This window comes from Arctopsyche grandis, chromosome 4 (genome assembly GCF_051622035.1).
Source record: "Arctopsyche grandis isolate Sample6627 chromosome 4, ASM5162203v2, whole genome shotgun sequence".
Classification (NCBI taxonomy): Eukaryota; Metazoa; Arthropoda; class Insecta; order Trichoptera; family Hydropsychidae; genus Arctopsyche; species Arctopsyche grandis.
The window spans coordinates 7,743,706-7,767,742 of record NC_135358.1 but is presented as its reverse complement, the minus strand read 5'-3'; the positions used below and the strand labels follow the sequence as shown (position 1 = coordinate 7,767,742).

The following is a 24,037-nucleotide window of genomic DNA, read 5'->3' as shown; positions in this document are numbered from 1 at the left end:
TGAATTTCCAAAACTATTATGAAAAAAAATAGCACAATGTCATAATATGCGTTGTATTACGGCCAAAAATTGCATTGTCAGATGACGTTTATCTGCGGTGTGTCGCTTTCGAATTGGTCTATTGAACGATTATCAAATATAATATTAAAATTCATGTATATTTAACAATAGTGTTCGTAATGTGATTTAAACATAGTTTTTCGCCTAAGCTCATTTATCAAAATGATTCTTCAAACATTTTACCTTGTTCTGGTTTGTTTCCTCCATTCTATAAACTGCCATGACTTTAAAGGATTTGATGACACCATCCAGTTTAAAATAAATTGGCCTGGAAAATTGGACAATATTGTGAGTACATACATACATATGCTATCTACAGTACAGCTATTTTTACAATGAAACCAAGCATGACATATCGAGTCATATGAATATATTTCGTTATATTTATTCATAATAAATGAATAAAATAAATAAATGAGAGTAGAAACACGAAAATGTTATCCTTTAATCATATTTGACATTTTTTTTGTTCTGAAAAATTCAGCCAGAATGTTTAATTTTAAATTAGCTTGATAGCTAAAATATATATAAATAAATAAAATAAATAAATAATTCATTATCTGTTCAATATGGTGCCTGAATAAATAAGATTTTTTTTCCTTGACAGAATCCGGACAATGAAGTGCTCGATTTAATGACGGCCCACCATGAAAAGTATCAATGCTATATTCCTCTCTTAAGTGCAAAAAATTCTGAAGAGTCGGATCAGTATGAGGGATTTAGTCCGTTACAATTGCTTTCACCTTTATTTTATCCTCAACTATGTTCTTACCGCGTTGAAAGCTATTGGACGTATGAGGTGTGTCACGGGCAATATGTTCGACAGTACCACGAAGAACGTGAAGGTCTGTTATTGTATTGTCTTCTATCGAAATGAAGCGTTTTATGTTTAATTTATTGTTATTATTCATTAGGTAAAAAAGCTAAACTTCAGGAATATTTCCTCGGACGATGGGATGCGGCCAAACAGAAGAAACTGGAGGAAGAAATGGTTAATGCCCTTGTAAATGATGATAAATTGAAGTTTAAGAAAATCGAAGGTCTCAATTTGCCATATGTTGAGTTTGAAATGGACGACGGTTAGAATTTTATTTTTTATTATCAAACTAGTATCTTTAATTTGTTGTACTATTTGTGTATTTTTAATGAAATGATTTATTTAGGTACACTTTGTGATTTGAATAATAAGCCGCGTATGACAAAAGTACAATATGTGTGCTTCAGTCATAGAAAACATGAAATATACACATTCAAAGAGACGTCGACTTGCGAATACGAAGTCACTATTTTGTCTCCGTTGCTATGTAGCCATCCTTTATACAAACCCAAAGATTCCGAAGAGAACCTAATAAATTGTTTACCTGTTGACAATGCGCCGAAAAAACCAAGAAGTGTACTCGCTATGGAAGCGGAGAGTCTCAAATTCAATAAAAAAATTCAGGTTTGTGTGCTCGAATTTAAATATATTTTATTTAAAATATATACTATATAATGTTAAAATATATACTATATATACTATACTATATAATGTATTTCTTTGAGTGCATATTCGCATTCCACTATCCGAGGTTGAAGTTGTTAGTTCACTTTTATAGTTGCTTTTTGTGTTGCACGTTTTGATTTGCATACTTTATATATATATATATATAGAATACTTATTTGTTCAGGAAAACAAGCTAGGAAAAGATGTCCTTGCCTTTATTAAAGTAGAACAAGTTAACGAGGTAGGTGAATACTGTATTCATATTTCTATTAATATCTTTATGCATGTTTGTTATTTTTGTTTCTCAAGAAAAAATCACAAGAAGTGGGGAATATAATACATAATGTAATTAAAAAGGTAAATTTTAGCATTGTTTGCATGTTTATAATTTTCAGTGCGCATTCGAGGCATAAAAAGGTACATATAATGTTGATATGTAAAATTATTTTGTATGAATCTCTGCATTTGAATTATTAATTTTATATGGCAGTGGATTTTACATCATGTTGTTTAAGTTCAAATCACGTGTGTGTGTGTTTTTATATTGAATTTAAAATGTTTATATTTTTTACTAAGATCATAAACTATAAATTTATATTCTGATTTAATATATGAAAAATCGAAAATTATGCATACTAATGCAAAATACCAATTAGTACAGTTATTCATTATTATCATGCTTATATGATTACAGTAGCATCATATTATATGCATATGTATGTATGTATGTATGAATTATTTATCGATCTACGTATACTTTATTTTCATTATATACCTCGAAACCTTTTAATGTAATTATGCCTATCGACAACATTATTCGTCGTCATATATTTTAACGTTTTATATACACATACGTATCTATAATAATATAATAAACATTTCATAATACTAATAATTTTTGATTGTGTATAATAAATATTGCATGTAGCTTTTTGTTTGTGCAATAAATTTTCAGCTACCAGTTTAATCACTATTTGAGTGGTGGTAATGAATCAAAATGGCTGTATTCATTTTTAAAAATTTAAATAATACTGTAATTTGATTCTAGCATAATGACAGAATCAAATTGTATCATTAAAATTTCAAAAAAGTGGATATAGTTGTTTTTTTTGTTGTTTTATACCAATCATTATGCATATAATTTGTCTAAAACTTCATATATTATTAAATTATTATGAATATCTGTATTATAAATTTAGTTTGTTAAATTAATATCGTTTTATTAGGACGGTGAAGCTAGAGTGAAAATGGAATTGCATCCCATTGATTATGACAGTCCAGAAAAAGATGTTAAACCCATCCGTAAACTTGATTTACCACCCAATGAATTAGTCAGAGCGTTTTTGGAAGGTGAAAATTGTCTTGAAGGAGGTGTAAGTAGTTTTGATATAATATATGGGCACAAATTAACGGTGCATTTATAAAAATAGCTTTGCTCCTTAGAATGAATCATTTGCGCATTAGAATAAAAAAATGCGAATTAAATATAAGAAAATTCACATTGAGCAATATTTTATTTGTAGTATGAAATAAAAAATAATGTTTTGACCATTTAACAATTAAGTGCGCAGTTAAAGGTTGAATTAAAAAAATCGCATGATTTCAACTACAAGAAATTTGCAGTTTAATTCACAAATTCTTAACTTGTGATTATTAAGATATAACGTTAATTAAGTTTGAAACGTTGCCAATCTTTAATGCTCAGCGTTAATGCGCATTTCATTCATTCTAGGTTGCTTTATATTTTTGTTGTAAAAGTGATATATCAAATGTCCATATTTTTACTAGCCTCTTTTCAGCTTGTCTTAAATTCGTATTTTATTTTTTTATGCGTAAAAATATTATAGTAAAGAAACAAGTTTTATATTATTCGTTATTGTGTATTTATTTTCATCTTATAGGGTACCGGATGGTGGAAGTATGACTTTTGCTACGGAAAATATGTGAAGCAGGTTCACATCGATGAAAAAGCAGGATTCCAAACGACGGTGCTGCTCGGCGAATTTTTCGAAGACGATCATCTTGAATGGATCGCTCAAAACCCTCAAAAACGTCCCAAACCCAAAGGTATATTATAACTAACCATATTAACAATATCTTACCATTATAGTACAATCGTACATGTGATGCTTACAGGTCCACAGCGAACGCAGATATCTCATTTCTACTCCAGAGGGAATGAATGTTCCCAAACACGCAAACCAAGACAGACTGAAGTCAAGTTGAAGTGCTTAGAAAATGCTTCAAGTCCGAGTCAAGTTTCTTTATATTTGCTGGAGCCTAAAATTTGCCAATATATACTGGGTATAGAGTCGCCGCTGATTTGCGAAATTTTGGATATGGCTGATGATAACGGCATAATATCTTGGCCTAACAGCATGAAACGTATAACTGACAGAATGTACGCTGAAAAAAGTAAAGAAAGTTCACCTAGTACTGAAGCAACACCAAAGAAAGACGAAGAGACCGCTTCTCGTGATAAGGAATATAAAAATAACGAATTGTAAATTGAATTTAAATACAACAATAATTATTTTAACTGTCAGAAAGGGAGAAGGATTAATAAAGGTGGTTAATTAACAATTGTGTGTATGTGTAATTGAAATAAATTGTCTCCATAGAAGTTTTATTAGTAATTTATTTGTATAATTCTTGAATGGAATAGTTTCCTCATGTTGTTCTGTGATGTTTGTTAGTGTAATTCTTACAAAATTTCTTTATTATTTCACTTCAAATAAAGTTTGTTTTTCAAATTGATCGTTTTCTTTATATTGTATTATCACATTGTGTTTGAGTAAGGAAGGGAATATGTTTCAAAATGAATAAATAAAAGACATAATTAACTTTCGACATGTATTTACATTTACAATAACAAAGTGTGTGGGTGTGTGTATAAAATTTTCTGGTAAGATGTTGATAATTATCTACATAAAACTCAGACCAACAAAAAAATGTGCCTCTGACATCGAAATGAAATTTTTGTAAGTTGAGGTTTGTTTACACATATTTTTTTCAGAGTGCACACTTTCATAAGCTTTGGTATGAAGGGCTCGACCTACGGCTAAATGTTCAGCTTCTTATTTGGGACCTCAAAAGTGCTGCATACATTTATATATCCACTATGGCATATATAATCACACTAATGCGTGAGAAAAACTACCACACCTCACTCGAATTTAGCCGAGGACCCATATTTATGACCTAGTGTTTAAAACTGGCCCGTTCACAGTCATCAAAGTATTTATCTAATAAATTATATAAAAGAAGTTGTCGACTTAACATCGAAGTACCATAAAAAAGCTACGAAAATAGATAGCTTTGAAAAAAAAACAATCGAAACAGTTAAAGTAAAACACTGACGAGTACGGCAAAGTCATACCCGTTACATATAAATGAACCTTTGATATTTTCCAACATGCAAGTAAACTAAAAAAAAATGTTACATTTCTTTCAACAAAAAGAAAAAGTAGGAAAGTAACGTACATTGAAAGTAAATAGGGGTTGGGGGAACAAAAATAGAAATTCACTTAATAAATATAAAGTGGTCAAAAAGGTGCACAAGTTCATGTTATCATGTCCAAAGGAGTAACACTGCCATTGAAGAAGTTTAAATACACATCAACGATCGCATCACTCGAATGTTAAGTTAATGCTAATAAGGCCGTGACGCTTCTTTCGATCTTTTCAGTTGCACTTTAAGTCTCTTAGTACCTATTTGGAAGCCGTTCATGGCCTGTATGGCGGACTGGGCCGATGCGGCGTTATCGTATGACACAAAGCCAAAACACTTGGAAAGGTTGGTCTGTTTGTCTATAAACACCTTGGCTGAGATCACATGACCAAACGGCACAAACGTCGACGCCAGATCGGTGTCGTTGAACTCCTGCGGCAGGTGGTAGATGAACAGATTGCCTCCTTCTGGTCCTGAGAAACCGTTAGCTTGAACAATAACATACTCTTTGAAAGATTTTCTTTATACAAATGGTTAATGTTATTAAATTGGCAAAATATTAAACATTCATTGACATCAATTTCATAGACAATACGTTTCTAATAAAGTGATATATTAAATACAGTGGTCATTCAGTGATTATCCAAAGGCTTCTAGCCATTTCTATACAATCCTAATGACTGATTTATGATAAATAAGACCCAACGAGAAAGTCATTAAGCATTATCGGCAAAAAAATTAGGGTGTCAGGAATATTTAGATATATTATAATAATGTTTGAAAAAATGTAATGCATGCTTGGAAATTTTTTTTTGTAGCTGGAATCAATTGTAAGAACTATTTTTGGTACATAAATTGGATAACACCACTGTATATGTATATACATATATATCATAGGCAATTGTTTAAAAAACAAACATTATAAATTGTTTTTAACAATATATTCTTACAATACACATTGGGTATTGTAATACTTTTGCCAACTTTATAACATATGAATATGTTGATCGACGCTAGTATAATATTTCATGTGTACACATTACACTAAAGTCAATTCATACATTAGCAAAGACAATATGTATAATAATTCATTAAAAAATACTAAAATAAACATATGTATCTATGGAAAAAAAAATATTAATTGATTTGAACGCCTTTGGAAAATTGTTGATTAGATATTACATATTGTTTCTGATGTCTTATATATTGGTTATTAAATATATGCATATATTTTTTAAGATCACCTTCAATTTGTTTGCCTGCTGCTGCATTTATTGTGGATGCAGTGCCTAAAGGAGATGCGGCAAAAGCACTTGTGCCAAATTGTGCCGCATAAGCTGACGATAATGTGTCAGCTGTAGACCCTAAAATAAGAATATTCATGTTAAAATATGCAAATTAAATCTGTATCTTTCAAATATACCAATTTTCAAAAGCAAATTCGTTTTCGACACTACTCTTTGTATATAACTCATGCCAGACGAATCAATTAAGTAAAAAAATATTTGGATATAATACATAAACGAAAAGTATTAATATTAGCAAAGCCATTTCATAATAAATCATGCTTTTACAAATTATATTAAAAATCACATTGTAAAACAAACAAACGGAATTTCACAATATAAATGTCCAATAAATGAACAAATTCATAATTTTTGGGTTAATCATAAAATAATGCAGTATTTATACAAATAAAATGAAAAATTACACAAAAAAAAAAAATAAAAACAACAATGATTAGCTTTTACAGAGTAGTATAAAATTAGTAAAAACTTAAAGCAGGTTTTGTCACAGCGAGAAGATAACTTCATTTTACCTGTAAGATTTGTCTTCCCGAGAAGACCTAGAGAAGAAAATAATGGTTTTTTGAAAATTCTATAACAATTATACTAAAACTAATCAATATTTTCACATAATGGTAATTTAAAATATTATCAATTTTTATCAAAGTCTTTGTGAAGTATTTTCATTTTTGAATTTTTAAACCGTGAAAGTGCAAGATATAAAATTTGAGTCAAAAATAGAATATGCATTCTAAATTAAATAGCTTTAAACATGTTTGGATAATTTTAAATTTTACTATATACATATTTTCACAGTAGCAGAGTTGTGTATATATTTATTATGTTTAATATATATATATATATATATATTTTCGAATTATTTCAAAACCAACGTATACAATATATTCCATAATCAAGGAGAACTCACATAATGACGTGGCAGGAGTGGCCAGTTGTGCTGGTGCTTGTGATGCAGCCGTGATCTGAGGCTGAGCCATGGCAGCTAACGTTACTAAATTTTGCATTGACATTGGCGCTAATAAACTAGCGGTGTCCGCAGTCTGTGCACCGAGTCCTACACAACACACAGACAACAAATGAGACAACAATGTTAAGGATGAAATTAGTCACTACATACACATATGTAATATGTGAACTGGGACAAAAATACAGAACACATTTAATTTTCAGTATGTACATAGCGCGGTGGGATAAGCCTGGATTTCTAGAGGGGGGTGTACCTTGTAAGAGGTGATGGTGCAAGCCGACAGCTTGAAGCTGCTGTAGGAGTTGCAAGCTTGCAGCCGGCGAGACGGCAGCTTCAGCGGGTAGGTAGGTTGGGGCTGCAGGGGGCGTTGATGCTGCTGCAGCTCCTGCGAGGCCTCCTGACAGCCCCCAAAGACTGGCTTGCAGTTGTTGCATCCGTTTCTGGTCCTTTTCTTTTTGGGTGTCGGCGAATTTTACCACTAGCGGGGCCGAACAACCTTCCATAGTTTGACTGTGATGCAACGCCTGGAATTGACCACTTTACATTAATTACAGCTCACATTATCGAATCCTCACGTGTATAATTTAATTAAATACACTTATTATAATAATATGTAGTTAGTAAAGTTGGTGAATATTAAAAAAACTAACTGGACTTAGAGAATAAGAATCAATCAACACAAAGAGGTATGCATTAAAAGCTTTAGCATTTACTTTCCCAATATATCTGATTTAGTTTAATTAAAGTTCTAGTTGGAAATTTTGCTTTTTATTTTTGTGGATGTGCAGGTTTTATATACCATATTAAAGTAAGATATATATGATACATATGTATGTGTATAAAAATAATCAAATCCTTTGCACAGACATCACACAAATAGTATGTGACATAGTATAATGTTGTATTTCAGTTGTGGTAAAGTATTCTATAGTATAAAGCTCAGAATTTCTTTAAAAGTCTAATAGAAGAGAAGTCTAATAAATAAAGAACCGTATATTATACAGGATGGAATTGACTTAGTACTACTATTTCACAAGATTGTTGGCATTGAAATCAGTACTCTGATCATCAACCTTCAATAGAAGAGGCACTTGCATAAGAAGAATATATTAATTAGCTGAGAATCTATATTTAAATCGTTAAACAATTTGAAATATCATAAAGATAACCACAAATAAACATTAGATATAAATTAGCACTAAAACCAGTGATTGTTTCTATATGCGTATATTATATTACCATGGTTTCAAGGATAATTATAGCTGTTATTATCTCAATGAACGTTTATAATTGTGTACACATGGACTTGATGTACATTAAAATCACGGTTGTAGAGTCGTGGCTTTTTGGGAGTCGGAGTCGAAGTCGTGTTTTTTTTTAACGACTCCTCAGCCAGATTTACAAAAGTTATTCAAGATCTATGACTATATAATGGAGCTGATTATTATGTTATCAATCGTACGAAAGAGGACTTGTTTGCTGTTTTGAAATAGTGTCTAAATTCAGATTTAACATTCACTTAATAATACTAAACAGATCTGAAGAACGCTTAAATTTTATATATAGAGTATGTACACTAAACATTGGTAATAGTATGGTAATAAGAACTGACCTTAATGGCGGCAAAGGCAGCTTGTTTAGTGGTGAATGTTACGAATGCGCATCCTTTACTCTGTCCAGCAGTGTCTCTAAGGACCGTACACTCTTCAATTGATCCATGTCCGGAGAATAGTGTTCGCACTTCGTTTTCACCAAGTTTCTTATTTAGCATACCAACGAATAATTTTCTTTCTGCAAAGATAAAAAAGACAGCAATTAGAATAGATCAAAAATAGCACATGTATTATAATTTGAAACGTTCATATGATGGTTATTTATAAGGTGTCGGGGGGGGTTTTCAATCCAGGTGCAATGGAGTATTTGGGTCATTCAGTTCATTTAGTATCAATTTCGCTGCCGTATGAAACTATTTTCGGCATGGGGAGTTCATTCGGTAGAGTGGGTGTTGATTATGGGTGGTTGGATGTGTCGGTGCAAGTGCATTGTGCAACGGTTTCGTCGGCTGCACAGATGAATGAGCACGTGAGCGCGAGTGGTCGTATCTTGGTGCATAGTTCACCGCAACCTTCGACCGCGGATGAGCCGGATAGATTGCAACAGACCGGATACATTGCAACAGACCAACAGATGAGCTATGCCAATACTGAATGGCGATAATGCATCCGGTGCATCGGGCGATTTGCATAGTAAATGCTCTGCACCGCTTATCAATGCATACTGCTTACTTTAATCCTCAAATTTCATAACAATGCATATGTATTTATGGAATCATGAACATAAACTGCATTTTTATAACTTACTATGGGCTAATGTTATACAATTAAAAAAAATAATTATGTTTTATTGGGCAACTTTATAATACGAGAGATTTTAGTATTATAAAAAGAGTACTATTGTGGATATATGTACATATTATTATGAACAGAGCTGATGAGAAGGGGGGGGGGGGCGGGGCAGCCGGGGTAAAGTTTCAGGGCCCGGACTACTCGAGGGGCCCCGTGTCCGACTGGCCGATATTGATATTTTATATTGTTGCGTAGGGGTGGGTGGAGGATCCAAGTAAAAGGCCAAAGTCGTTTCACTGCATTTATTGATGATTAAGGAGATACACACACTGGCAGTGCTCAGTCCAGAATGTCTTGATATCGCCTTAGTACCGCCTTATAAGGGGTAGATCTCTCAGGACATCTTCGACGTCTAATTTATTTACCTATTGTTATGGTACTCGGATATGTATTCCCACGACATTCAGCCCCATGGTATCGGTCACTTCTGAGAACTCCACGGGAATGCGACCGAGTACCGCTACTACGCCATTGTTTAGCTTACTTGCGCTTAGTTGGAAGATAATCCTCGAAACCAATTATAACGGTCGCACGGTTTCAGGGATGCGCCTCGGCTTAATCCGATTGCACTTAACCGGCGGCTCTTTACTAACCTTTATTTTAGTATACGTAACAATATTATTCTACATAAAAATACATGTATTTATTTAATGCTAAATGCTTATTGTTTTTCGATCCACGCATTATTTGTGTCCATGTGAAAAAACATTCTTATTCAACTATTCTAAAAAATAGCAACCAACATAATATACGTAGGTAGGTTTATTATATTATATTTTTCTAATAGTTCTGATAGATTTTTCGCACATAAAAAATATATCTATAAGATCCATTTTTTAAGTTTTTCATAGGGCCTAAAATTACTCGGCAGCCCTGATTATGACTATTAGATTATACATTGATTGATTGATTGGTTTATATATGTACAGTAGTCGGGCACATTTGGAGTCGTTATGAATTTAATTTTGAATTTGAAATTCAAATTACTTGTTACTAGACAAATATTGTGTCATTACAAGACAATTACTGTGTGGTTTTAATATTTGTGTAAAATATGTAGACATAACTTTTCGCTACAGATTCGATCAGGGACTTATTTATTTAACATATGTAAATTACCAGTAGAAAAACCCGTCTTTATACACGTGCATAATAATTATTTCTTTATTAAGTCAAATAATGTGTATGAACCATTAAAACACAGTCTATTATCGAATAATTTTGACTTTTGTGAATTTGCTAATTAATCAACTGTATACAAACATTATTGAGTAATGAAAATATGTATACAAAAGTCTTTAGATTCTTTTATATTGATGTTTTATATTATTTATATACATTATATTTTCATATTAAACAATTAAATATATTTAAAAGACCGCGTGCGGATCAAGCACAGGATCGACACATTTCTTTTGATTTTTTTTTAATTAATATGTATCTTAAATATGCCATAACCTATGCGATGATATTTCATCGGCCATAAAACTAGTTTTTATATAATAACAACATCTCGAATATACACATGTAAAGTATACGTTAAAGGGCTAACATACACAAACATTCAATAGGCATATGAGTTACTAATATATGTAGGCATAAAGGAAAATATTTAGTCATCGTTCTTTGGTTTCATAGATTGTTTACACACTTGATGGTTCCTTTATGGGATTTGTCTAAATATTTGCATGGATATTTCCATATTTATGGCCATACTAATTGATCGCGGTTATTCTTAAATCGAAAATAGATCAATGAAACATCAGAAAAATTATACAACGCTTTCATATCGAAGGTATCATAATGCCGTTTGCATTTTTTTTTTGTTGTTGATTGTTATTAATCATCGCCGTTGATATTTCATGACGTGCATCAATCACACCTGCACGATATTTTCCATGAAAATTTGTATCCAAGTCCCACAGAACAAAGCACAATGCAGAACAAATCAATTATTTAATCAAGTAAATCGACGAATAAATTATTGTACAAGGCTAATGCATAATGAGCGGCATCGAATGCAACGTTGCATCGAAAAGTGCAATGGAGTGCCGATTGATACACACAGATCGCGTTCAACAATGTACTATGGAGACCGAACGAAACTCGACGTTCGCAGATTATAGTGATTGATGTGCGGTTGGTAATTTTATCAGGCCAAATCGCACACATAGTCAATTAGCAGGTTTACCTGTCCCAGTCACCTGGTGTTGACTTTGCACACGACGATTCCGAGAACCGAAGGTCACTCTACGTAATGTTGGCACAGTTGGACTCGTGGAAATCTCTGTTTCACCTCTCGAGTGCAATGTGGCGAATGCATTTACCGATTTAGGTGTGATATTTGTAATTTAATTGATCATGCGTGAACGTTCAATTCGATACAAATTCAATGATTATTTATTTTCCAGAGGAAATTACGTTTAAAATAAGAAAAACCTTGTAAAAAAAATTCTTTACAATCAATCATATCAATTAACTGTAAGATGATATTTATGATTGATTCTACAGATTCCATTTCAGAACCATCAAATTTGGTATCTTGTGGTATTTTAAATTAGACCATAAACATTCTAAGGGATGGAAGTCTGGGGTTCAGGCATCACATATATAATATCGTTATTCTGTGTGTCTGTGTAAGATAACGCTCGCCGTACTATAATAGTCGTTTCGCCAACAAAATGTACGAAAATAGCGACAAAAGAAAAAACTTCTATATATACTGTTTGCTACCAATGTTTCCTCTAGGCTAGTAAGTCTCTGAACATTTAGCGCCATTTTTTGAAAATGTGTTTAATTAATTAATTTTTCTATTGGTGTTTTATAATATTTATACATATGTAGGTAGTTAGGTATTTTTACCATTTTTTTTTCATATTTTAGTAATGAATTATAAATATATTTAAAAGGTATTTGAAAAAAATACGACACATTTTATTTAATTTTTTTTTATTTAATAACTTGAAATGCCATAACCTATGTGATGATATTTCATCGGGCAAAACACTAGTATAAAATATTTTAGAAAAATTTCACTTTTTAGTTATTTTTTTGAACTTTTACCCACCTGAGCAACAACTAGTAGTTAATAATTATAATTGAACGTTTTCCAAAAAACAAGATTTTTCGTTGAATATTTATAAAGCACAGTCTTGTGAATAATATATTGCTAATAAAAATTACATGCACTTTAATATTATGAGGTTTTTATTTATTTTTAAATGTAAACATATGTTTAAAAAAACGGTAAATAAACCACATTGAAAATAATATTGATATAAATTAAAATATATGTAAATGGAAAATTCTTCAAGTTAGTTTTGTTCAAAACAAAAAAAATGTGTTGTTTGAACATGTGTATTCTTCAATTACATCATCAATGAGATAAAAAATACATATTTGAAAAAAATATGTGTCATCGATGTGGTACTGATATTGAAATTACATCCAAAAATAATAGTAAGGAATATTTAAAACGCTGACATTTAAAAATTTACTGTTATAGACATATTTTTGGTACTTACATACATATACGCATTTGTAAAACGCACCAATGGCGACTTGGAGTTTTTATTTGTTCAATTTACAAAAAAAAAAAGTGTGCAAAGTGTTAAGTAGATGTGCACATACAAAGGCCAACTTGCTTATCATACGAATATTAAATATGTAAGTCGACGTGTGTACTAATTGAGAAGTACAGTTTTAACCTGTATATGTATGTATATATTTTTGAATACACGACTCTATCTGTAATGGTTTTTCGGGATGGCCCAATTAATATATACGTATATACGGTGTTTATTGAAAATGCAACGACAACTGTCACGCGACGATGTGGTACATCAGTTTGAGAAGCTGTATACATTAAAATATGACCGGTTTCGAAATGTACATATGTATGCACGTACATACATACAACCTTCGTGTAATACGTTCTTACAAGTGCGAACAGTGTTAATTGTTCGTGACTTGAAGATGTCTTACTGTTCGGCGTTTCGAAATGTGGAGAACATTTTTCTGGTAGATGGTTTCATTTAATTTTGATTTGAATTCCTTCAAAATCGGAATTTGAAGAGTACGAAACAAACATCTATGTATTTATTTGTATGTGCTATTTGATTAGACAAAGTGGTAAATTATTGATTTGTAAATTCTGAATGACTTTTCCTGGTTTCTGTATTTTTCTGTATATACGCTTTGAAGTATGTATGTATGTATGTATACATATATTGTTTTAAATTTATTTATTTTTCATAATAAGATTATTCTCTTATCATATTTATTCTTTGAAACAAACATACACACACATATTATGACTTTCAATGACCTTCTATATACATATGTATTTGTTGCAATCGTCAAGCAATTCAGTAATCAAATCTGTGATATTTCAATTCTTCTCAATCCTTCTAACACTTTTAAAGGTCCGTTTATATTATCCAGCACTGCACGTCAACACCTCGGCACAACACTACACGGGAAATAATACTTCTATCCATAATATACAGTAGCATACGTTTCGGCACGTTCAGATTTATTTTGGCCGAGTGCAAGGCAAAATCGGCTTACATATACATTACACACCGTGACGATACGGCGCAATATAGCTTGCGTCATATCGTCAGCCAATATTGTCACAATATGACGTTTTAGAAAATATTCACATGCGCATGCGCACTTTCATTAGTACGCGTGCACTCGTAACTATGACGTCACGTAATGCGTGAATATTTCCACAGTGTCCAAAGAAAACCGGTTCCGCTTGATATGTACTGTTTTATAAAAAGTCTATTTATATTATCTAACATATAGCACGTCAATAGCCCGGCATAGCAGTGCACGGAAAAGACTACTTCTATTCATACTATAAAGCAGCGTACGTTTCGGCACGTTCAGACTTGTTTTGGCGGAGTGCAACGCAAAATCCGCTTACATATATATATTACAGAACATACTTTCGTTAGTTTGCGTGCACTCGCCACTATGACGTCACGTTATATGTGAATATTTCCACAGTGGACAAATAAAACCGTTTCTGCTCGATACGTTTCGGTGACATGTACTGCTGTATTATATGAATAGACTGTGTCGGTTGTCACGGACATATTACAGAACGTACGAATGTGTCCATATATAATGTACTAAAGATGAACAAACCTTAATACTGTTTTCTAATGATTGTATGTAGAATGAGCTGTTTTTTTTATCTCAATTTATTTTAAGATGTAGACTGAAGCCGTCGCAAAGACTCATACTTAGATAATAAAAAAAAAAAATGGATTGTTAAACAAAACAAACAATATAGAGTGAGCGAGATGGGAAGGCAAATGTACCACCCACGTCACTATGTGGGAGTGTTTTCATAACTTCATATGATAATAGAGTGAGGTTATGAAGTAGGAGTGGCCTCCAAACTGAATGAATGAAACGCAATGGAGTTCTAGACATCATCGCGACAGCTTCCGATAGAATTTATAAAGATTAGTTCTTGATTTTATGTATGTAATATGGTCTCGTTAGTGTTAGTACATAACTGGGTCTCACAGACCGTACAAATCAATTGGTCGCGTCCGTTTTCAGCACGCTATAAATATAATATACAATACGTTTCATTTCGTCCTTTCGAGTTTGCGTTTTGTTTTATGTTTTTATTTGTGTTTGATATTTTTGATGAATTGTTTTTGTAGCGCCTCGGTGACAATATCGTGCCAATATCTGGCGGTCGGCTGAGACGAAGCTGTGAAAAAAGAAAAATTTACGGCATACAACGAAAACGGGGTAGTCGTTGTAGACGTCAGATTTTATCTGTCGGAAAATTACATTGGAAAGCTCGGCTGAAACTCAGCTGAAAAAACAATACAGACACCATCACTTCCTCTATTGTTTTGGGTGGTCGTGATCCAGTTTCAACACACATCTCGTTCAAAGCGTGCAATAGTTAAATATCGAGAAATTTGTTACGAGATACTCGTATATGCTAGGCCTAATCAAATTACACGTGCACATATGTATATAAATCTGCTTATATGTATATATATATATATATAAACGTTTATATGATTTGATTTAATATAATGATATATTATATACAATTGAAAATATATATATATATATATATACTTATACACACTGCAGCAACCTTGTTAACAACATTAATCATATAAGTTATTAAGGCAATAAACAAGCATCATCGACTATTAGTGCTATTTATGTTGTACAAAATATACTATTATTATGAAATGAAAATATGTAGATTTAAATGAAATTATAGATCGCAGATACGATTCGTGACCATTCACTGCTGGACGAAGGCTTCTCCAACATGCTTGCACTCGTCTCTGTTTTGAGCAACTCTCATCCATCTCATCCCACACATTTTCCTAATTTCGTACACCCATCTTCTCTGCAGTATTCCTTTTATCCTTTTACATTCTCTCGGGTACCATTCTAGCACTCCTTTCGTCCATTCTTCTAGCCAAGTGGTCCAACCTTTGCCATTTCAATCACTTTACTCTATCTACTATGTTCACTAGCCACGTATTCCGCTTCCTGTCTTTCCTCGTTATGGGGAGCATACAGCGTTCCATACTTCTTTGAGTGCAGTGGAATTTGTGTAGCATCATGGCGTTTAATGTCCGAGTTTCACATCCATACGTCATCACTGAGGAAACGCATTGATCGAATATCTTTTTCTTGAGGCTTGTGACTTATTATATACATATGTACATTATAATAAGTCACAAATTATTTTCAATATAAGTTAGGTATGATATGATGTATATATGTATGTGTTTCAGTCCGTGTTCACTCCGGTTCGTTTATGAACACACTCGTTTGTTCATACATGAACTATTATTTTTATTTTAAATGCTAACAGTCAAAAGCTATCTTCAAATAGACTCACAATGTGTCGTATGAAACATTTAGCTGTCATAATCTTTGAGATGTTAAAACTTCAAGTATTTGAAATCATTTGGAAACCGCGTTACAATGTTGCTATATTTCACTAATATTAAAAATATTGCCATATTAATAATATTATTGTAAGTAATACAAATAAGATGGGACTAACAATTGAGAATACTTAAACTTATGCCTAATGGTTTGTGTATTTGTATATATATGTAGATCGTTTGTCAATTTGTTCTTTTGTGTACACTATAACTGGCCAGATTCGTTCGTGTAAGAACAAACTAGTATGTTCATTAACGAAACCCTTTGAAAGTTTTCTTTCAATTTTCATTGTACCGGTTGATATGATGTTTTACAATAGAGACGTCCATGGAAAATCATTTTTTTTGATACACAGAAAATTTGCGAGAAATACAGTATCTAGGTAGCATTTTATAAGATTCAATTCATTTTATAAATTCGAAATGCTAATAATAACTCGAATTTACGACAAACTGAGGAGGAGGAAACTAATTTATTGGATCCGTCATAACAATTAACCTATGAAAATCGGTTAACTTCTAAGAAGAGGCGATGGATCTTTGTTTTAATAACCACAAGATCTTGAACCCACGACCTATATGTATATGTACTGGTATGCAATAGGTCTAGCAGTGCAGTATACATACATTGTGGCTAAATTTTAGACAACATAAATCCATGTAATCTGGCTACAAAATCGTTTCAATGTAGAATCACCGATGTTTTCGTTAGTTTTTAAGACACCTTTCGCTTGATTGATCGTCCGAGATGCATATTCAGAAACACAGGCCACAAATTCATTATGTTGAACGTAAACACAATTTTCAAAATTAGAAGATATATGCAACGTTAAGACACAGTATGCAAACGCAACGAAGATTTATCGGGACGAAACTGTTGGAACAAAAGGAAGCATAAGTTATTACGTTATTAATCCGGTTAAATTTACAGGGTGGACGTTTATTTACATTTTCAAATGGAAACATCATAATTATATACGCATAAATCAACACGAAGAAGTTGGAATAAAAAAAAAACAAAAAACGAATCATTCGCATGACATGTTCGCATTAAGTTTTCAGAAACTGAGCCAAAAATCAACGGATGAAATTTTAGCCGACGACACACACGTTCGAGGGAACGTTTCAAAGTAAACCTCCCTCCCCCCCGAAAAGATAAACAAACGATCGGAAAAAATGCAGAAAAATCATTGGAAACACGATGAATCGACAGTTGAATTTTCAGCATTGTATTTTACGGTCGTTTTACATGACAACCGTTAGTTTTCGCCGAGTAATTTGGCTGGCCGTTATCCAAAACGCTTTTGTCGTTTACGCACAAGTGTGTGTGTGTGTGTGTGTGTGTATGGGTGTGTTTGCTTTTCTTTCATTTTTCCTTAAGGCGTCTTATAAAAGCGCACTTTACGAGGGGAAAACTTAAAGCTCGCCGAGAAAACAACGCGTCGAAAAAACCGCGAAATCACTCGAGCACTCTATTAATCAGACTTAAAACGCGCTTTTTCAGATAATTCACGACAATCGACCCCCCCCCAGCTAGCGTTATATAAATTTCGTCACTTGGTTTTCAGCAATATAATATAATTTAAACGAGTAAATCGTGCGAGAGAGTGAAGTCTTCAGAGCTGCTTGCTCATTACCCCGGTTTAGATTCGACCTTGTTCAACATGTGGTTTTTTTCACAACATTCAATAATTCAAACAATTGAATTTAATACATGATACAATTATAATTATAACCAGCAGCGTTGACTAGTGGTTAGCATATTATAGCTTTCGACCAGAGTGGTCACGGGTTCGAGTCCCACTAGAGTTCCGCTGTTGGCCAGATCTTGGTTTGTGCCTCCAGCTCGATCGTTTCTTACCAGAGTTTGCCAATTTTTCATTTTCATTGAAACGGTTCATGTAAAATTGTCATCTCCTTTCCTATTTCTCTTGCTAATCTCAAGTTATTCAGCGTCTCAAGGTTCGCCAATTCGATTATAAAATGCTGCAATCATTTCTCCATACATATATGTCACTTTGGATCGTTGTATGATTTTGCATTGAATGAAATGCTTATGTATATTGATTATATTGTATTTTTATAAGCACTTTTGAGCGATCTGTAAAGGGGAGTTTTCATGTTCTATGAAATAAAAAAAAATATATACATATATACATAATGATATATTTTAGAACAAATCTTTCAATCAAAAGTAAAAATTAATCGTTTTTTCTTGCCCAATTTGTTTTTTTTAATATCCCTTCGACGTTGACACGTAAGGGCGGCACTGTATTTGTATATTGTTGATGAGTCAACTTGTGTTTCTTCATACCGCTCACCACGTAGTGAGTACAACCATTTTGTAATTCACTCTGAAGCAATCGTTTATCTGCCGTGATCCCGTGGTTGCCAGCTTCGGTTTGCCTGCTATGCAGGCACTTGCGAGTGGTACTGTGTGTAGTATGTAGACAATAAGTCGAGGAAGATTTATTTATTTAATTTATTATTATTTAAAAATAATAACAACAACAATAAAATGACCGGTGTGACCTGACGGGTTGTCCAAAGCGTCACACCGGTCTTAAGATAAAAAAAATGATCTGTATTTCCGTATATAGAGGATTGCTGTTAGTTGGCTGCGTAAGGGCGAAATCACACAGGGACGAACGGCACGTCGTGTGCTTGACCCCCGCTGTGGGGGTTCTCCTACATTTCTTCAAATATGGGATACACAGTTATCGATCACTGTCAAGCAAGGATAAATACAAGGATAACATTTTACCGAAAATACTCCAGGGGGTGATTTTGGGACGGTGTGTGCTGGGCGTGTCATGAATATGTGCAAGGCATGCCACATTTTTTTCGCATGTTTAAAAGTATCTAAAAAAAACCACGTGCCGCGTTCCTTCCTGTGTGATTTTGCCCTAAAGCTATCTTAGGGGCAGAATAAACCATACGATTCGAAAAATACACAACACCGTCAATGTTTCTCGACATTTCAACTATATTTTGCAAGGTATGCTTAAATTGTCAATCACATATGTGACTTTAGCTTCCTCTTGCCCCACCTATTTTTAAGGTCACGAGCCGCCCCTGTTGACACGAATATAACACAATATAATGCACGAAATGAGCAAATAGTTCATCATAATTCCTTTGAATCGATAAGAAAAGCGTTCTGTAATTGAATGAGAAATGTCGATAAAACCATTGCATATTATAAAATAGCATTGAAATGATAAGAAATGAAAAACAAAGCACGTGCATTCACAATCGCCATTGTTCGCATATGCATTTCGTAAAAATGCACTATACCTATACATACATTATTCCGTCAATGTAATCATAATAAAACACACACACACACAATTGTTTGACTTAAAATAGTTGGGGCTTAATCTGTATTATTGTATGTTTATGTGCTTCGGAAACTTAAATAATAAATAATAAATATATATATGTATAAGTGATTCGTGGAAACGTGTCAGTTTGGTAAGATGTCGCTAATAATAGAGTGTCGTGCATGACCTACCTGAAATTGTGGTATGTTTTTTTCAGATGAAAATAATAATAAAAAAGGAGAACTTTCGAGACAATAATTCAACGGAACATTAGAATGAATTTATGAGTGTGACGGAGAAGATACGTGCGCACGTACGCTTAGTGTCCATGATTTATTCAAATAATATCACATGGGCATAGTCTCTCAAAAACCAGAGTTTGTTAACATTTTTTTGTTTATATGCACACGTGCATAGTACGATTTATAATCTATTTGAGAAATAATGCATCTTGTCGTAAAATATGGCGATCAACATCAAATTTTTCACCATCCAATGCTGGATGATCAATGTCAATTTTGTCTGTTTTACTATCTTCTACATACATTCTACATTCTACCTATACACACATCCTTTCAGATTTGATTTTAAAACTTTCCTCGTCCATTTACAACCGCTATCACTGCTTATGTTGATTATTTCAAGTACTTGAATAAAGAGGAAAAAACTGTACAATAGACTCGGAAAGGGGTAATTGATTCGTGTGAATAAGTTCGTCCCTTAAATTCATACTCAATATTCACCCAGCACATAAACAACCATTCTAATTATTTACAACTTAGCCGTCGGCTTCTTGAATAAATAGATCATACTCTCAATGGTACGAACACATTCGTAAGTACGCCACGGCACGCCTAGGTAGACTCTAACTATTATAGGAGTGTCTTCATGTCATTGTAATGTCGGGACAGTTGACCTTCCTGGTTGAATTTGAGTAAAGCAGTAGCACTATCGAGACGGACTGCAATCAACTCTTTAGTTTTGCTCGATAAATTAGGAATAGGAACATCTACAAATGATAGAACTGCTATAGCGGCTTCCGCAGTTTGTCACACAGTGTTCTTAATTCATGTTTTGGGTTTAATCATTATGTGTAATGATAGTATTTGATACTTATGTACAAAAGTTTGACAATATATGTCACTTCGGGCAACCTATGTAAGGTTGAGGTTAATACATAATGGATAACAAAATATATACAAAACTTTTTTGGAGTCAATATTATGAAAAAACATTGTAATACTGTATGAATCTGTTTTAAAAAAATAAATCTTATTATTTCGAAAGTTTCTCCTATATGGGAATCGTCGGTATCGATCATTGTCAAACCTATGTCAATACAAGGATAAAATATCACCGAAAACATTCCAAGATGTGAGTTTTTAGCAAGGATCGCGATGGCATAGAAAGGCGTGCTAGCATTTTTAAGGTATAGTCCTCTTAACCTGAACTGAACTATACCTTAGGAGATATAGTCCTCCTAAGGTATAGTCCTCCTAACTGAATCGTCTTTCAGACTATATTCATTGTGAGAGGACTCATATTGAGGGTTTTAAGTCAACTTCAATGATCTTTAAAAGCAGCTTAAATAAATATCTATGTATCTTTCATCTTTGGATTTTCGTACTTTTCAGTTGATTTCAATCTTTCACAATTATGTAGTGTACAGAAGATTCTTTGATCCTTGACAATCATATATCTAGGTTATATTTTTTGTACATATACAATCGTGTTAAATAGTGTCATTCCATGGTTCATTTTTTCCTCACCTTTGATCATTGAAAATTTTCATATGTACATATAATATATACCAGGTCAAGTTTACAGTGTTGCACAAAATCTTGCAGGTACTCCAGCAGTGCTTATGTAAATTGCATAGTGTTTTGAAGAGCTTCGTTGCAGCGGAAGCGTGTCGACGCCCATTTCCAGCGAATGCAAACCGCATGCATTTATGCTTGGGCAACGCCAAATGAAATGGAAAAGGAGAGGCGTTTGCAGTTGCAGTTGCAGTCGCTCTTGCACACCGTCGAGCTGCAATAGCTCGAAACGATACGCAAAGATGCACTCTCTAAATGTGCGCTTGTCACAGCAATGTCAACGATTCACGTCACGTAAATCACTAATGCTTCCCATACGTGAAAAAATTTCTAGCTACTCTCTCTTCGCCGTATTATGCCGATACAAAAAATAATGTAGCTAGGTGAATAGTATGTGTGCTGAAATTTGCAATTATTATGAGAATACACAGTCGTAAAAAGCGCATGCGACATTGTTTTTACGACAATTTGATCTTTGCCAAATGGCTGAAAAGTGATACCGCTGATAGATTACAACGATGTGAAATGTGCTTTATAAACGTTCGAATGACATATGGCTCATATCACATTACTATGTAGGCGGTGTTTCACAAAAAAAAAAACTTTTTACTATAGAAAAATACCAGATCTCGCTGTAAAAGACACTATTTATGTATGCATGATTATAGAATATTACATTCTTTATTAATAACTGAAGCTGTACTCGTTGATACTTCAACGAGTTGTTTTGGAAATGAATTACAATATCATCATCTACTATCTATTTACATATGTACGAAGGCCTTTCCAAAAAGTTTCCATTTGTTTCTGATCTGAGCAGCATTAATCTATCTAACCCCACACATTTTTCTATTACTCATTTCATCTGTGGCCTTTCTTGTACCCTTTTAAATTGTCTTGGGTACAACTAATGCAAAAAAAAATCGTTTTTTATCAACTGATTTTAAAGTTAATAAAATATTGTAGTAGAAATCATGGATTTTGACAGTCGAAAATTTGAGTCAAAGTTTTTAGGCACTATTTATAAGGATTTTTTATATTAATGTTGGATCATTTGGAGTTATTATATACGTTCCGATGTACAATTTTCTATCTAAAATTTACAGGAAATGAATGTTTTATGTACGATAATTACCAACACATAATCGATGCTTTGTGCTAGAAGAATGACAGTCAAAAGTCCACTGTAGATTTAAGATAAGAATCAAATCGAAAGTGCATATGAATAAGAGAATATTTGCATTAAATTCGTCACTTAACGACAGTCGTATGTAAATTGAATAATTAAAAAAAAATCATATTCATACGGCACGAATTGAATCTGCGGAATCCACTTATGAGCGGCTGTTGCACTTTGATGCAAATTTCGCTTTGAATTATTACGAAGATGAGATAGAAAGTGAATGCACTCGATGCGTACGAATCGACGGAAGCTGCATTCCTTGGAAAAATTAAAATAATAAGTTTATTATTATGTTTTGAGAGTTAAGCTGCATGAAAGTAGCGATGTTTCTTCCCAATTAAAAACGCTAATAGGGCTCTCGTGAACGCATATGTATACGTCGGATTTAAAAAGAAAAGTAAATTCAACGGAACGATCAAAAGAAACAGTCACAGGAATAATTAAGAAGACAAATAAATCTATCGTAGAAAAATACATTTGTAATACACAGGGTAAAGTTCGACTCGAATTTGATGTAGGTATTATGATATAACGTTTTCAAACAAAGCGTAGATATTGAATTAAAAATACATACATATATCTACCTCGTTGGTCAATAATTCTGTATTGAAAATTGAATTTAGATTGGATTCAATATTGAACGTCAATGTTTACAAGTCGATAAAAATAATTGATTAGAAATGCACATAAAAACAATAATGCTTTAGATAAAAAAATGCAATCGATTGTTCACAAATTGTGTAAGAATTGTTAAGTAGGTAGTTTTATTATAAAGCTTAAATTCTGTTATAATAATGAAAATGTCAAATTTGAGTAATTATTTAGTTCCAAAACGGTATATTTATAAATCGGGGGTTTCCGAGCCGCATGCGGTTCTGTTTATAAAACTTTTATCAATCTATCTCAATATCCCTCAAAGTTTTGAATGATGTAAAATATAATCTGATTGAAAACCGCACTGACCTTTAATTTGGACTTAAAATAAAAAAAGCATATATATGTATCGCATTTTAACTGAAATAAAATTGAATAATATTTACTTTTCATTTCACATATAAAATATTCACTTTTAATTTGTTTAATGACAG

At 32.8% G+C, this 24,037-nt stretch overlaps 2 protein-coding genes across 17 annotated transcripts in view; one reads left to right on the top strand and one right to left on the bottom strand.

Moving 5' to 3' along the window:
* The first annotated feature begins 38 nt into the window (after nucleotides 1-38).
* Nucleotides 39-4,296, top strand: LOC143911226 (endoplasmic reticulum lectin 1). 2 transcript variants are annotated; one of them, XM_077430021.1, is made up of 8 exons: nucleotides 39-348; nucleotides 668-905; nucleotides 975-1,139; nucleotides 1,224-1,501; nucleotides 1,728-1,784; nucleotides 2,770-2,916; nucleotides 3,445-3,610; nucleotides 3,680-4,296. In XM_077430021.1, exons 1-8 carry the CDS (start codon nucleotides 223-225, stop codon nucleotides 4,048-4,050), a joined length of 1,548 nt encoding a protein of 515 aa, XP_077286147.1. In that variant the 5' UTR covers nucleotides 39-222; the 3' UTR covers nucleotides 4,051-4,296. The 2 variants fall into 2 exon arrangements, with proteins under 2 accessions (XP_077286147.1, XP_077286148.1); XM_077430022.1 differs by lacking the exon at nucleotides 1,728-1,784 and having other exon boundaries at nucleotides 59-348.
* LOC143911227 (CUGBP Elav-like family member 2) overlaps nucleotides 4,163-24,037 on the bottom strand; it is a 605,340-nt gene continuing 585,465 nt past the window's right edge. For 6 of the 15 annotated variants that reach the window (XM_077430026.1, XM_077430024.1, XM_077430023.1 and 3 more), the window contains 6 exons: nucleotides 8,881-9,059; nucleotides 7,522-7,792; nucleotides 7,209-7,355; nucleotides 6,814-6,840; nucleotides 6,239-6,358; nucleotides 4,382-5,482 (listed from right to left, as the gene is read on the bottom strand). In XM_077430026.1, coding sequence (XP_077286152.1) covers nucleotides 5,196-5,482; nucleotides 6,239-6,358; nucleotides 6,814-6,840; nucleotides 7,209-7,355; nucleotides 7,522-7,792; nucleotides 8,881-9,059 — 1,031 coding nt within the window. In that variant the 3' untranslated portion in view covers nucleotides 4,382-5,195. Of the gene's footprint in view, nucleotides 5,483-6,238; nucleotides 6,359-6,813; nucleotides 6,841-7,208; nucleotides 7,356-7,521; nucleotides 7,793-8,880; nucleotides 9,060-24,037 lie in introns of all 15 variants that reach the window. The other 9 variants (XM_077430027.1, XM_077430038.1, XM_077430037.1 and 6 more) reach the window with 5 other exon arrangements.